General features: G+C 45.5%; 1 protein-coding gene across 2 annotated transcripts in view; it reads right to left on the bottom strand.

The window, feature by feature from the left end:
* Window positions 1–463: 463 nt before the first annotated feature.
* LOC123756089 (DNA damage-regulated autophagy modulator protein 2) overlaps window positions 464–13,738 on the bottom strand; it is a 72,462-nt gene continuing 59,187 nt past the window's right edge. For both annotated transcript variants that reach the window (XM_045739077.2, XM_045739078.2), the window contains exons 6-7: window positions 13,045–13,196; window positions 464–2,207 (exon numbers count right to left, since the gene is read on the bottom strand). In XM_045739077.2, coding sequence (XP_045595033.1) covers window positions 2,094–2,207; window positions 13,045–13,196 — 266 coding nt within the window. In that variant the 3' untranslated portion in view covers window positions 464–2,093. The remainder of the gene's footprint in view (window positions 2,208–13,044; window positions 13,197–13,738) is intronic.

The following is a 13,738-nucleotide window of genomic DNA, read 5'->3' as shown; positions in this document are numbered from 1 at the left end:
TTCCTTGACAGCTTTTCATCAATTGTAGAACATTCATCATTACAGGCAGAATTCACAGATACTGTAGTTTCTGTTTCATAGCCTGTGTCAGTAGAAAATGTGCTGGTAATCATGCTGGAGTCCATTTCATCAAAAGACAAAGGAGTCACAATGGGTTTACTTGCTTGTGTTTTGCATGAGGGAGCTCTCACTACTGATGCAAATTCACCAAGGGCTTTAGTTGGAGAAACTTTTATGTCTTGCAACACTTGTGGCAAGGACTGACTTTGAGAATGAGAAGACACAGGAAGAAAATCATCAACTGCCCACACATCATCGTCTAAACTCCTAATTTTGCTCTCTTCTCTTCTTAAAGTCTCCTTGCATGATATTATTGGAAGAGACTTCTGCTGTCTTGGTAGAGCTTCTCTTGTACTAGCAGATTTATACTTCTTTGGTGATCTGTGCTTAATTTTAGGGGAGCTTTTCTTTTTCTTTGGTGAATTAACCACATTAAAAGGATGAACCTTAGGTCGAACAGAAATCAATGCAGAATCACTTTCTTTCTCAGTGCTGGGAGACTTGGGAAGATTGTCATGAACATCTGGGTGACACTGGTTGTCACCTATACAAGTATGTTCTTTGTTAACATACAATGAAGTCAAAGAAGACTCAGGCTTCACAATAAAATCACATAAATTATCTGGATTTTTCATTTGGTACCCTCCTAAAATTTCATCCTCGTTCACATAACCTGGCTTTGCACATTTGACAATGTCCAGGTTTTGGTCTTTGGTTCCCACCTTTTCTTCCTCACTATATTCCCTAATATTCTTACTAAGATCTACACATCCATCTTGGTTTACATGGATGGCCTTAATAATTGAACTTTGGGTATCTGTGAGAAGGCTTGTAGTACAAGTAGAAGGGCACACTTCTTTATATCTGGGAGACATATCACTTAAATTTATATCATGATGGCAGGCAGAACTTGAAGGAACACACTCATCAACATCCTGCAAACACTCAGGATCAGAATAACAGATAGCTACACGCAGTGATTGTGGACGTCTGCGTGGCCACGAAGCAGGGAGGATATTGGGACATTTGGTTTGGCTCAAGAGAGTTACTGAAGAATTACTACTGCAGGAGTTGAATATCCCAGGAGGCACAGTATTGTTGACGGACACTTGGCAGTTGATGAGGGGCACAGACCCCACATCTGGATAAAGATTTGGACTAAAAGACAATGGAACTACTTGACAAGCACTATCTAAGTCATTACATAGTATCATTGTGTTTTTTGTTAAAGATGGTGTTGATGAGGTTAATAAGTTACTACCATTCAACTTTGGGTTTTGTCCACAGCCTAACAACACCGAATGAGATTTTGTATCGTTACCAAATTCTACCAGAGAGTTTACAGCACCTGAATGGTCATAATAAGTTGAGTTAGTAGTAATGATTGGAAATTGTAAAACTTTGTTATAAGAAATTTCCTTTTTTACAGCATAGTGTAATTCATTTCTTACCCTTTCATTTTCATTATTTGCATCACATACTCCATTAGACTTACAGATCAAAGGCTTCAGCTCCTCACAAGAGTCTGTCAATTCTACATTGGTTGGTTGGTTGGTTTCAATAATTTCCTCCAGAGGTGGGGAAGGCTGAAACGAATTGTAATTCTTATTTGGCTGTTTCTTTGCAGCTGTTAATAAATTATTTCCTTCTAGAACACCAGATGCTTCACTTGGGGTAGAAGTAACACTCGTGGCTCTGAGACAAGATAGTATTCCAACACCACTAACCTCTTCATTACTAACTGACCCAGAGAGAGTAATATCTGACATTCTTCTATTCACATATGCTTTACCTTCACCAATTTCTGGCTCAGGATGATGTTCTAAACACGGTACATTTTCATCATCTAAGAGTGCACTTCCTTCATATGAAAAATTAAAACAGCCACTCCATGGCCACTTGATACCATTGATTTCCTGTTGAATTTCACCTTCCACTGAGTCAGATATTTGGCTTGTGTTAATATTTTCCCTTCCAACCCCCCCAGAGAAGCAGCCAGCGGGCACACAGCTAGCCGACTGGGAGGGTATTCCTCAGGTAATATATGATTGTGACGATAATATGGCCTGCACATCATCGTTTGTTTGATCTGACTCCCCAATGCCACTGTACTGAGTCGGGGCTAGTGTCTCCACAGATACATACACCTGCAACAGTTTCAACACCATTACAATACTTTCAAATAATTAGAATATGAAAATAATAATATAAAACTTTTAAATAAAAGGTGAAAATTATTTATAACTAAAGGAGGCATTCACTTATCAAAATGCAATGGTTCCTGAAGCACTATAGAAGAGCTATCTTACAAATATATAATTACCTATAAATACAATATATATATGTATGTATATCAAATGCATGTATCATATATAATAAGTGAGAACATCATCTCTACTCCCTTAATTTCATAATGTACTTAGGTAAAGATATAATATTTAACAATAACTGCAACACTGCCAAATAAATCAGCATTGAGTGTAATGAAATCCCAATTTCTGGTTGAGCCCTGGTGGCTCCCAGGAGCTACAATGCTGATAAAGTGCCAAACTACAAGATGCCATCAGTCACAGAGTTTTTTTTAGGCCTAACAGGGTCCATGAGCCAGAACCTGGCCCCTTCTAAAGAGGTGTAGAGAGCAGTGACACTATGATAAAATTATCAGTGATTTTGAATCATGTCCACCACCACCCACTGGGGAAGCAGCCATAAAGTCAATACAACAAAACAGGAAATATTGATATCTAAAATTCGCCATAAAAAACTTCCCAATAATGTAAACAAATGATTGAAAATTCATCAAACTAGTGCAAGCTCGTTCGTACCACGTCTGCCCCCTCAACTGGGGGAAAAAGAGGGAGGCAGACCAGGTCAGCTGGCTAATGCTGACTATTCAAACCCTACAATGATGGTTTTCTTGGGGGAGTCCCTTGTGGCTCCCTGAAACTACCTATCCATGGAGAAAGAAAACAAGGGGACTTACCAGGCTGGAAGGAGTACCGCAGGTATCACAATGAAGAAGAAACCAGGAGCCACGACACACGACCCAACGCCACACAAGGCTGCTGAGGACCAGGAACATTTACAATATACTTGGCTGCCAGGACCATGTTTGACCGCCAAAACCCCTGCCCCAGAATATCAGCCCAAGATTTATTGGCAAAGACAGCCTTCAGAGCAGCATACTTACAAACATCACGGGCACAAGGGTAGACCACAGGCTGGCTAGATTTAATGACACTGCAGACGACCTGAGAAATACGAGTCCTGGAACAGGGAACCAGGGAAACTGGATCAACCCACAAGAAGTTCTCCAAAGCAGAACCGGTGGCACAAAGGTAGCAGCGGAAAGCCGCCACCAGGCAAAGCGCATAGTGAACCCCAGCCATACCAACCATGAATCCATGATCAAAGGACCCCCCCTGAAGCCAGCCAACTCAATCTTCACCAGAAAAGCAGCAGCTGGCTGCAACCAAACAAAGCGCCCACTAGGGCAAAAAGAACAAAACCCCTGCCTGAAAGATGAGCATGAAGTTCACCTACCTGACAACCGGAGGCCAAAGAAATAAAACCCAAGCATTAAAAAACATTCACAGATTTAAGGGGCCACGGTAAATCGAGCAGAAAAAAAGAAAAGGAAAGAATCTGGTCAAGAGACAAGGCAGGCTCAGGTGGCACATGAGCTGGCCAGAGGTGTAACAAAGCACGAGAAAGCTTGTGAAAAAGGGAAGAAGACATGTCAATCTCGAAAGCAAGGTGGAGCGGCTCCACCAAAGCCGCCATGATAATAACGAGATGACAGCATTTGGCATAAAATGTCATTCAAAAAGCAGTCAGAAATGGAAGGGCAGAACAACTCGCACAGAAAGCAAAGAACAATGACGAAGTGACAGGAAATGGCAGAAGGAACACCAAGAGACGAAGACGACCACAGGTGGGACACCATTAACCCTTAGACAGCGGCTATGGAGAAATGGTCATACCGGTTTATGCACAAAAAGTAAAAAAATATATTGAATTTTTTTTATTATAGACATTAATTTCTATGCAAAATGCATGAAAAACATGAAATCATTTGCGGAGGAACTCTGCAAGGTTGTGTCTGGAACTTATCAACACCTGGTGCTTGACTTTGCTGACACTTCCAATTTTATCCTCGTATGTTTCACCGATTGTTTTATCACTTTTTTCTTTATTTACATCCACAGAGAGCTATTACAGTACATATATATAAATATTTGCATCATACATGTAAAACCCAGACATGTAACTGTTTAAATCAGCATATGTCGATGACTCCATTCCCCTAGTAACATTTATGATGATAACTGCATTTGTACCATGAAATAATAGCAAGATTTTTTCATAGGTCAAGGTAAACTTCATTACATCCATATAGACCTATTACAGTGGCACCTCGACTTACGATAATTTCGAGTTACGATGTAAATTTCATCGAAAAATGCGACTCGACATCCGATGGTGTCATCGACTTACGATATTAGTTGGTACACGTTCGGGTCGACCGAGCGCGTGGTTCCCGGTCACGCAGTCTGACCTGCCTCAGTTTACTACAGCTGCCCCGCTAAGTGACGATCGCGCCTATAAGAAATTCCGCGTTTGTGATGATTTTTTGCATTTTGAACATTAAAGTAATTATTATATATCACACCATGAGTCCCAGGAAAGTCAGTGGTAAGACTCAACATATAAGATCCCATGTAAGAATGACCATAGAGCAAAAACAAGAGATCATTCGTAAATATGAAGATGGTGTGCAAGTTGTTGAAATAGCTAAGCAGTATAACAAATCTCAGTCAACGATATCCACCATACTGGCTAAGAAAAAGGACATTATGGGTGCTAAAGTGGCAAAAGGCATATCAATAATCACAAAACATAGAACACAAACACTTGAAGATGTTGAACAGTTATTATTAATTTGGATACACAAGGAGTTAGCGGGTGATAGCGTTTCGGAGGCCATCATTTGTGAAAAGGCAAGAAAATTGCATGAAGACCTTTTAAAGAAAACCCCTGGAACGAGTGATGCAGAAGTGAAAGAGTTTAAGGCAAGCAGGGGATGGTTTGAGAAATTTAATAAAAGAAGTGGAATTCATAGTGTTGTGAGGCATGGGGAGGCTGCCAGCTCAGACAAACCAGCGGCTGAAAGATTCATTGGAGAATTTAAAGATTTTGTGCAGAGTGAGGTATACCTACCACAACAAGTGTTTAATTGTGACGAGACAGGGGGCTATTCTGGAAAAGATTGCCGAAGAAAACATACATTACCAAGGAGAAGTCATTGCCTGGACACAAGCCTATGAAAGATCGGTTTACTCTTGTGTTGTGTGGTAATGCGAGTGGCGATTTGACAGCTGAAAAAATTTCTTCAGGGGAGGATGTGCCAGTACAGAATGTCTCTTCCTCAACAATTAAGAAAATGTGTGCAGCATGGGAAGAATTACAAACCTTTGCTGAAACGACTCACCCAAATCAAGCTGCAGTAGGTCGTTGCCTTAACCTATTCAATGATACTGTGATGCATCATTACTGACTAACGTTAAAAAGAAGGGAAAAACAAAGGTCTCTTGACAAATTTGTAGTGAGACAAACAAGCACTGAACCACAACCAGGTCCTAGTGGTATTCAGGCAAAACGTAGGAGAGAGAGTACCCCAGAGAAAACATCACTGCCTGATGTGATAATGGAAGGGGACTCCCCTTCCAAACAGCAACAACTCTCCTCCTCCCCCTCATCACCATCTTCCATACGCCATCAAGAGCCCTCCATAAAGGTAAGATAAACTTAGGTACTGTATTGTAGTTAGAAAAAAACATTGTATTCAGTATAAAATGTATTTGTATGTTAATATTTTGGAGTGTGGGGAACGGATTAATTCAATTCCCTTTATTTCTTATGGGAAAAATTGCTTCGATTTACGATATTTCGACTTACGATCCGTCTCAGGGAATGGATTAGCATCGTAAGTCGATGCCCCATTGTATATCCATATTTGCATCATACATGTAAAACCCAGACAATAATTGTTTACATTTTTCTCTGATGATAATCGCATTACTCTGTGAATCAACAATTAACAATGTCCGCAGCCTAAAGGTTAAACCAGTCACATGATCACAATAAAGATGATGATAAATATGCGTAAAAATTCTAGACGCGGAGCGTGGAAAATAAGGCCGAACCAGCGAGGTATGTCACTCACCCAACCCTCTGAAAGAGGTAAAACTATGGAAAGATACCTGGGTTCAGACACTGAGTAAGCAACGCCTGAAACCAAGGCCTGGCTGACCACCAAGGAGCCAGAAGAATCACTTCGTCCCCATAAGATCCAATCGCGCCAGCACTCGGAGCAACAGCAGGACCCGGGGAAAAGAGGTAAATGAACCCTATTTTGACCAGTCCAGCCAAAGGGCGTCCACTGCAAGGTACATGCAGTCGGAAAAAGACGCTGTGTAAAGAGGTAGATGCCAAGGCCACACCGATGCAAAGAGGTCGACATCTGGTGCCTGAACGCCCGGCAAAACCAGAGGAAGGAAGCAGCGTCGATGGTCTATTAAGTTTAAAGAGGAAGGAAGCGAGACAGACTGTCAGCCAGGACATTGTTCCCTGAATGAGCATGGCATGAAGATGCAACCCCGAGAACTCAGCAGATGAGGTAACTGAAGTGACCAGCTCCAAAGAGCCACAGACTGACGAGACCCTCCTCCTCAGGTTCAAACAATGAGCTACTGGAGATCCTATTGGACCCAGATAACTCCCTGCAAACTCCCATACTGTACTATGCACCAGATGAAGGGAAGGATGCCATCTACCCTGGCCGGACTGGTGAGTGCTGGCCACAAAGCCCCAACCGACAGCAAAAGTGTCTGTAAAGACATCGAGCAAGAGCAGAGGAAGATGCCAGGGCACTGAATCCCAAACAACCCGAACAGGAAGCTCATTACACACAGGAATCACAATAGTGTGATGCATCAAATGAACAAATCCACAAGTGATTTGTGGATTAATTTGATGCATCATGCTATTGTGATTTCTGTGTGTAATAAAGGGTGAAAAGGTAAAACAGCTTATTGGCAGATCCCGGGTGCACGTGGGAATTGTGCAAAACCCTGGTTTGTGTCTCAGAGAGACTGCAGGATCCATGTGAGGGCAGATGAACTCCCGGTTGCAATTCTTTTGACCGTGTCGTGGCAGTCGATAAAGGCGCGTCTGGGATCCTCTCGGATGTGGGTTCCAATCTTCATCACGGTCCTTATAGATTTGTTCGGGAAGCTCATGATGCAGCAGCCAGAGCAGGGCTCCCAGAGTCTGCACCCAGTGATGGCAAAAGCTATGAAAGGAGCTGCCCTGAAGGAACTAGAACAGCCAATGCCAAACACTGCCCCATAGGTAAATGAAAAGGGCTAAATTCAGACTCCCGCACAGCTGCTTGAGCAACCGCCGAGTCAACCGGCTTTCCCTCAACACCAGCAGACGGCGGTGCTGCAGCTGGAGCAAGGCCACAAGAGGCAGCAAAAGCGAAGCTGACCGAGAATTCCAAGTAAGACCCAACCAGGTCCAAACCTGGGATGGAGCCAACTGGATTTCTGCCAGTTAACCAGAAATTGAACCCAGTGAGCTGGGAAAGAACCAGATCCCTGGCTAGCAGACAAGTGCAACAACTGGGTGCCCACACCAGCCAGTCATCGAGGCAGGCCAACCAGTAGACCTAACAAAAGAAGATGGGCCACCGTGACCCGAGTCAAATGCATAAAGTTGTGAGGTGCCTGATTCAACCCAAACAGGGGAACTCAAAAGCAGCAAGACTGTCACACCACCTTGAAACCCAATCAATCCCTGAACCTCGAATGAATAGAGAAGTGCCAATAAGTATTCTAGAGGTCCAGGGAAATCATCCAAGTGCACAGTACGAGAGTGAGACGGGCCTAGGAGAACGTAGTCATCTGAAAGGAGAAGCAAGGAATGAACCGGTTCAATCGGGAAAGATCGAGTATGAACTAGAGGTCTGAACAATTTCATTTTGAGACCAGAAATAGGCGGGAAACCTACCGACGAGATGAAGTTGTTTGACCACACCCGTAACCTTCCACTACGAGACGACTCAATGAAGGCAAGCAGAAGAGACCTTCCCCCCCCCCCCCTGACAGCCCCAAACCCCAAGGGAAGGGACTGACCAAACCCACCAAAGGCTGCAAGACACAACCTGAAAAGCCCACAAATTATGGGACCATGAGCTGGCAAAACAGACTAGCTCCCCACCTACTGTCCCATCAAAAGGAAGCCCCACAAAAGGGCCAGCACGAACCAAAAGTGCCAGCTTTTCAAGCAGTGAACACAGCACCGACCAGACAAAGACGAGGCTTGTGGAGATGAATCCAACCCAGCTGCCGGTACCACAGAAGATCTCACCTCGACCAACAGGAGCTGACACTCTGGCCCTACCAAACAGGTGGGAAAGTCAAGACCAACCCCTCCACCAAATACATAACAAATCCGAAACAGGACAGCAACCAACAGCAGCCACAGACAAAAACTGAAGCACAATATCCTCAGGTAACAGCAAAGAACAAAACGGCAAAGTCCAAGTGATAGCCAGAGCCCATGCCGGGTCCAGAGACCTGGCCAGCATTGCTTGTCGACACTTAAGAAGGGAGGCATAAAACAAGAAGACTGCTTCTTGGATAATCAGAGCATACAACTAAAGCATGGCAGCAGGTGCTGAAGCCACAGAGACCAAAACCCCTACAATAGGAACCTCCCCTAGCATCTTAACACACTCCAAGAGCAAAATCAGGAAGATGCTCCAGGAGACCTAAGAAATGCATGACAGAAGCCAAGTGTGAATGAATACGAAGATCTCTGGCGACCAAAGCTGCAGACAGAAGGAAACACAAGCATGCAGCTGCACAAGACCCACGTCACAAGGAAGGGCAGGAGTGAAGAGGCATGCATTGAGAGGCTCAAGAGAACCCCCCAGAAACACCAACAACACAGTCAACACCTCCAGCCAATCAAGTGTGCAGGTACGGCAAAACACACGCCAAGCCCCAAGAATAAACAAAGAAAAGTCCACCAGCCAGGATGACCCAGAACCTTGTAATGCACTCAATGAGGAAAGGAAGATCCAAAGTCAAGAGAGACCGGATCCAAAACCGAGGCATAAACCGGGTTATGCAGGAGGTAAACACCAATGGCTTCCCGAGCCTCCGCCGAGGAAACACAGGAGGAAGGAAACATCTGGAAGGACGAATCCGTAGAACCCAAAGGAACATGGAAATGAACCCTGGGGGAGCCACACCCAAATCAAACTCATACAGGGAAGGGGAATAAGAAAACCCCTACCCTTGCAACAAAAAGAACCTTTGCAAAAGGCATGAGGGCCCACAAAGGGTCAAATGGAACCCAAGAGCTCCACTACGACTTCCCCCAAGCCCTAGAAACCACAGAAGAGGGCCCCATGGCAGAGAACAATTATGAACCACCTGGTTCAAAATTGCTACCGAAAGCCGAACTATCAAGCAGAACTCCACAATCTGAAAACAAGCAAACAAGTATGACATCACAACCGCCGCCATGCCACTGTCTGCGCAGCTCCCCCCTCCTTGGGAGGGGGAAGGGGAAGCCCTAGACCCCCGCACCGGCCATCCAACCCCAATTCAAAGGCTGAATATAAAAAAATGCGAGTATCACCGACTGGAGGGAGGGAGAGTTGCCGGGGAGCTTACAGGACTCACTCAGAAAATGGCCTTTCATTACATTCAACGCTGGTTTTCTGTGGAGAGCCCCTTCGGGTTCCTGGCGCTACCTAACCACAGAAAAGGAAAAGAGGAACTTACCCGGGAGGCAGACGCCACACGCACCTAAACTTGAAGTCGAGACAACTGGCTGCAACCTTGGACTGAAAGCAACTTGCGTTCGACTAGGGGCAAGGAACATTAACAAGGTAATGGGCGGCCAAGACCCTGTTCGACCTCCAAAATCTTCATGCCTAAATGTCAGCCCAAGACATATTACCAAAAATAGCAGCTAAAGCAGCAAATTACAGAACGTCATGGGCGCGAGGATAAACCACAGGCTGGCTGGACCGAATAACCCTGTGGATGACTTGGGAGACCCGCGCCCTGGAACAGGGAAGGGAAACCGGGTCAACCCAAATTGTGTCCCTTGCCACCAAGGCCGTGGCATGCAAATAACAGCGAAGAACCACAACCTTACACAACACCTGATGCCCCCCCTGGCCTAACCAACCAAGCATCAACAACCCAAGGACCCCTCCAGAAAGCCGCCGTCCAGTTCTTCACCAGAAAAGGAGACAGCTGCAAACGAACAAACCTACCACCAGGACCAAAAGAGCAGAAACTCCTGGGGCCAGAGAAGAGCATGAAGCTCCCTGACCCGACCCCCAGAAGCCAGTGCCAACAGGAAAAAGAGCCGAGTAAAACAATCCGAAACCGAAAGATCCACCACAAACCAAGAAAAGACAAAGGAGAGCACATGGTCCAAAGACCTAGACAGCTTAGTCGGCACAGGAGCAGGCAGGAGGTGAAACAACGCACAAGAAAAGCTTGCGGAATGGAGCGGCAGTAACATCCCCTGAATGCAAGCAAAAGCTGCTCCGCCAGAGCCGCACGATATGAGGCAACAGTACTCAGCATCAAAAGACGGTCCTGAACACAAATGGTGATAGACCCCTTCAGAAAAATAACAGACGTAAAGATCGGAGAAGATCGAACCAGCCATATACGAACTGGTTTGATCTGCTGGAAGAAAAAGGCGGAGCCACAGGTTCAAACACCGAGCAAGCAGTGCCTCAAACAAAGGCTGGGCCGGCCACTAAGGGGCCAACAGGACTATGCTCCCCTTGGACATCTCCAAACAAGCCAGGACCCAAAGTAACAGCTGCAAATGGCAGCTGTTACTTTACATTTCTTCCCACGTTACACAGCTGGACCAGTGGGAAGAGGTACAGGTAACACCACCTCGATCAGTTCTGCCAAAAAGCGTTCACCTCAATAGCCTCGCAGTCAGGGAAGGGCGCCACATACACAGGAAGACCCTGGGACCACGCTGAAGCGAAGAACTCCACATCTGGTAGCCCGTACATCTGGCAGAGAAAACAGGAGGAGTAGACATCGACTGTCCATTACGCGTGGACAGGGAAAGCAACCGAGACAGGCCATTCACCAGGACGTTGGACACCCCCCCTCCCTACCCCCCAGGACATGAACCGCACGAAGAGCCAAACCCTGAGAACACAATAGTCGAGTCACCCAAAGAAACCTGCCCCAAAGAGCCAAGGACCAAAGAGAACCCCCCATGGTTCTGATAAGGAACCACCAGAGTATAGTCCGAATGGAGTCTGATCATCGAACCACAAGCAACCTGCACCCTCCGAAGCAACAGCCAAACAGCACTGGTCGCAAAGCCCCAGCCAAGAGACAAGGCATCAGTGAACACGTCGAGCGAGGACTCGGATAGGCACCACAGCACTGAACCCCGAAAAACCCTTAGAGGAAGCCGGTGATGCAACTGATGCAAAGCCCTCGGAGATCTAACCCAACGATCGCGAGAGCAGCGGAAGGGAGATCCCCGAAGCCACTTTCATTTTCAGCCCCCTTCAGAGAGGCACGAGGAGCAATGGCCTACAGAAACCTATGTGGGTGGAAACATTCTATGTTTGCCATCGACCGGGTCAGGCACCCAGGTAAGCACCCCAAAACAAATCCCTATTCTGGTTAAAATATTGCTACTGAAAGCCAAACTAGTGGACAGAACTCCCCAAATGAAAACAAGGAAACGTCCCTGAATGAACCAGAACAGCCGACGAAGCCAAACCTGACCTGGCAGATAGACCCTGATGGCAAATTTCAGGCTCCCGCACAAACCTTCGAGCAACCGTCTTGTGACCCAGGAGCCCCTCAGAAACAGGCTAAGGCAGGACCGCAGCCAAAGCAGAGCCTCTGGAGGGAAAGACAAGGAAGCAGTCCGAGCATCCCATATAAGACCCAGCCAAGACCGAACCTGAGAGGGAACCAGATGGGACTCCCCATAATTCATGAGGAACCCGAACCCGGCTAGCTGGGAAAGGACCTAATCCCTGGCGAGCAGACACGAGGACCGGCTGGGAGTCCAGCCGGTTCCCAACACTCATGTACAATCTATACAAACATTTACAAATCAGCCTAACTGACAAACTGGAGACCATCCTTCCCCCCAAACAGTGGGGTAGGTGGGGACAAACTAGTGCGCACTAGTTTCATTAAATTTTGGAGGTTTGTTTTCATTGTTGGGGGGAGTTCTTTTGGTTATTTTGGGGCTATGGTTCCCTTTTTAACTGTGCAGGGGGTCTGTTTTGTTTCACCTATCTTTCTGGGTGCCTTCCCTGGTGGTGGTAATTTGATTAACTTTAAATGTAAAGTGTTCACAAGCCATTGCTCCCTGTGCTTCTCTGACAGGACTAGGTTCTGGCTGTGGTCAAAGGAAGGCAAATAAAACTCTGCGACTGATGGCTCCTAGTAGTATGGTATTGATCTGTGTATGATAGATTTAGGGAGCCGATGGAGCTCCTCCCCGGAAAGGAAATTTATATGATTATTACATACAAAATAGTAACAGGCATCAATCCAATTGACAAAGAGGAAATTTTGAAATCTGCATCTTCAAAGAATAAGGTGTCATAGACTCAAACTAAGGCAGCAAAGCTGTTGAAAACACATTAGAATGTTCTCTTTTGCAAACCAGGTGGCAGACATTTGGAATAAGTTAAGTGAGAAGGTGGTGGATGCCAAAACCATCAGTAGTTTCAAAGAATCATATGACAACGAGCTTTCATCCTGTACCTATACTCTTGTAATTACACTTAGATAATAGAGCAGACTGTGAGAGCATACATGAGGTGCATTTTGATATGCATTATTTTTCATTAAAGACCTGACATATCAAATAGTGTACAGTACCCACCTGTGGAGGGTCCATAGAGATGCATTTGAATTCATCTACAAGAGTAAGCATGAAGAGGTTGAAGGCGCCAGCACACACCCACTCCGACACTGTGCTGGCCACATGGAAGCCCCAGCCTCCATCATCAGGGTACCACTTTGTTGGATCCTTACCTTTTACACATTAAAGATTGAATTTAAAAATCACATCCACATCATGCCATATTTGGCCTTCTAATAAACAATGTCATAATTTTAGGCATTGTTAACATATCCTCACAAAAAATTTATGTACTGCAGAAATTTGTGTAAAATACTGATAATAACAATTAGCTTAGTCCCTGTACTGCACACACTATTATATTATGGGGTAAGGGTATCATGGGAAGGCCTGGTCAGAGACCGGGCCACAGGGACGTTGATCCCCCAAATTAATGCAAGGTAAATGTAAGGGGTGCGCACACCAACATTATCATGTTTGTTAGAACATTGCAAGGTTCAAAACTCCTGTGGGTACACGGGGCTTACAACCTGTTCCACAGGACTCCATTAAACAAACACCACCTTGAAAAAACCAGCAATGAATGTAATGAAACGCCATTTTCTGGGTGAATCCCAGAGTTCTGGGAGTTCTTGCCTACCAGGGACCACGAGCCAGAACCTGGCTCCCCCTTCGGAGAGGCACAAGGAGCAATGGCCTATAGAAACTTCCATGA

The sequence above is a fragment of the Procambarus clarkii genome, chromosome 36, assembly GCF_040958095.1.
Source record: "Procambarus clarkii isolate CNS0578487 chromosome 36, FALCON_Pclarkii_2.0, whole genome shotgun sequence".
Taxonomy (NCBI): domain Eukaryota; kingdom Metazoa; phylum Arthropoda; class Malacostraca; order Decapoda; family Cambaridae; genus Procambarus; species Procambarus clarkii.
Note: the sequence above shows the minus strand (reverse complement) of the source record. Positions and strands in the feature narration are given on the sequence as shown.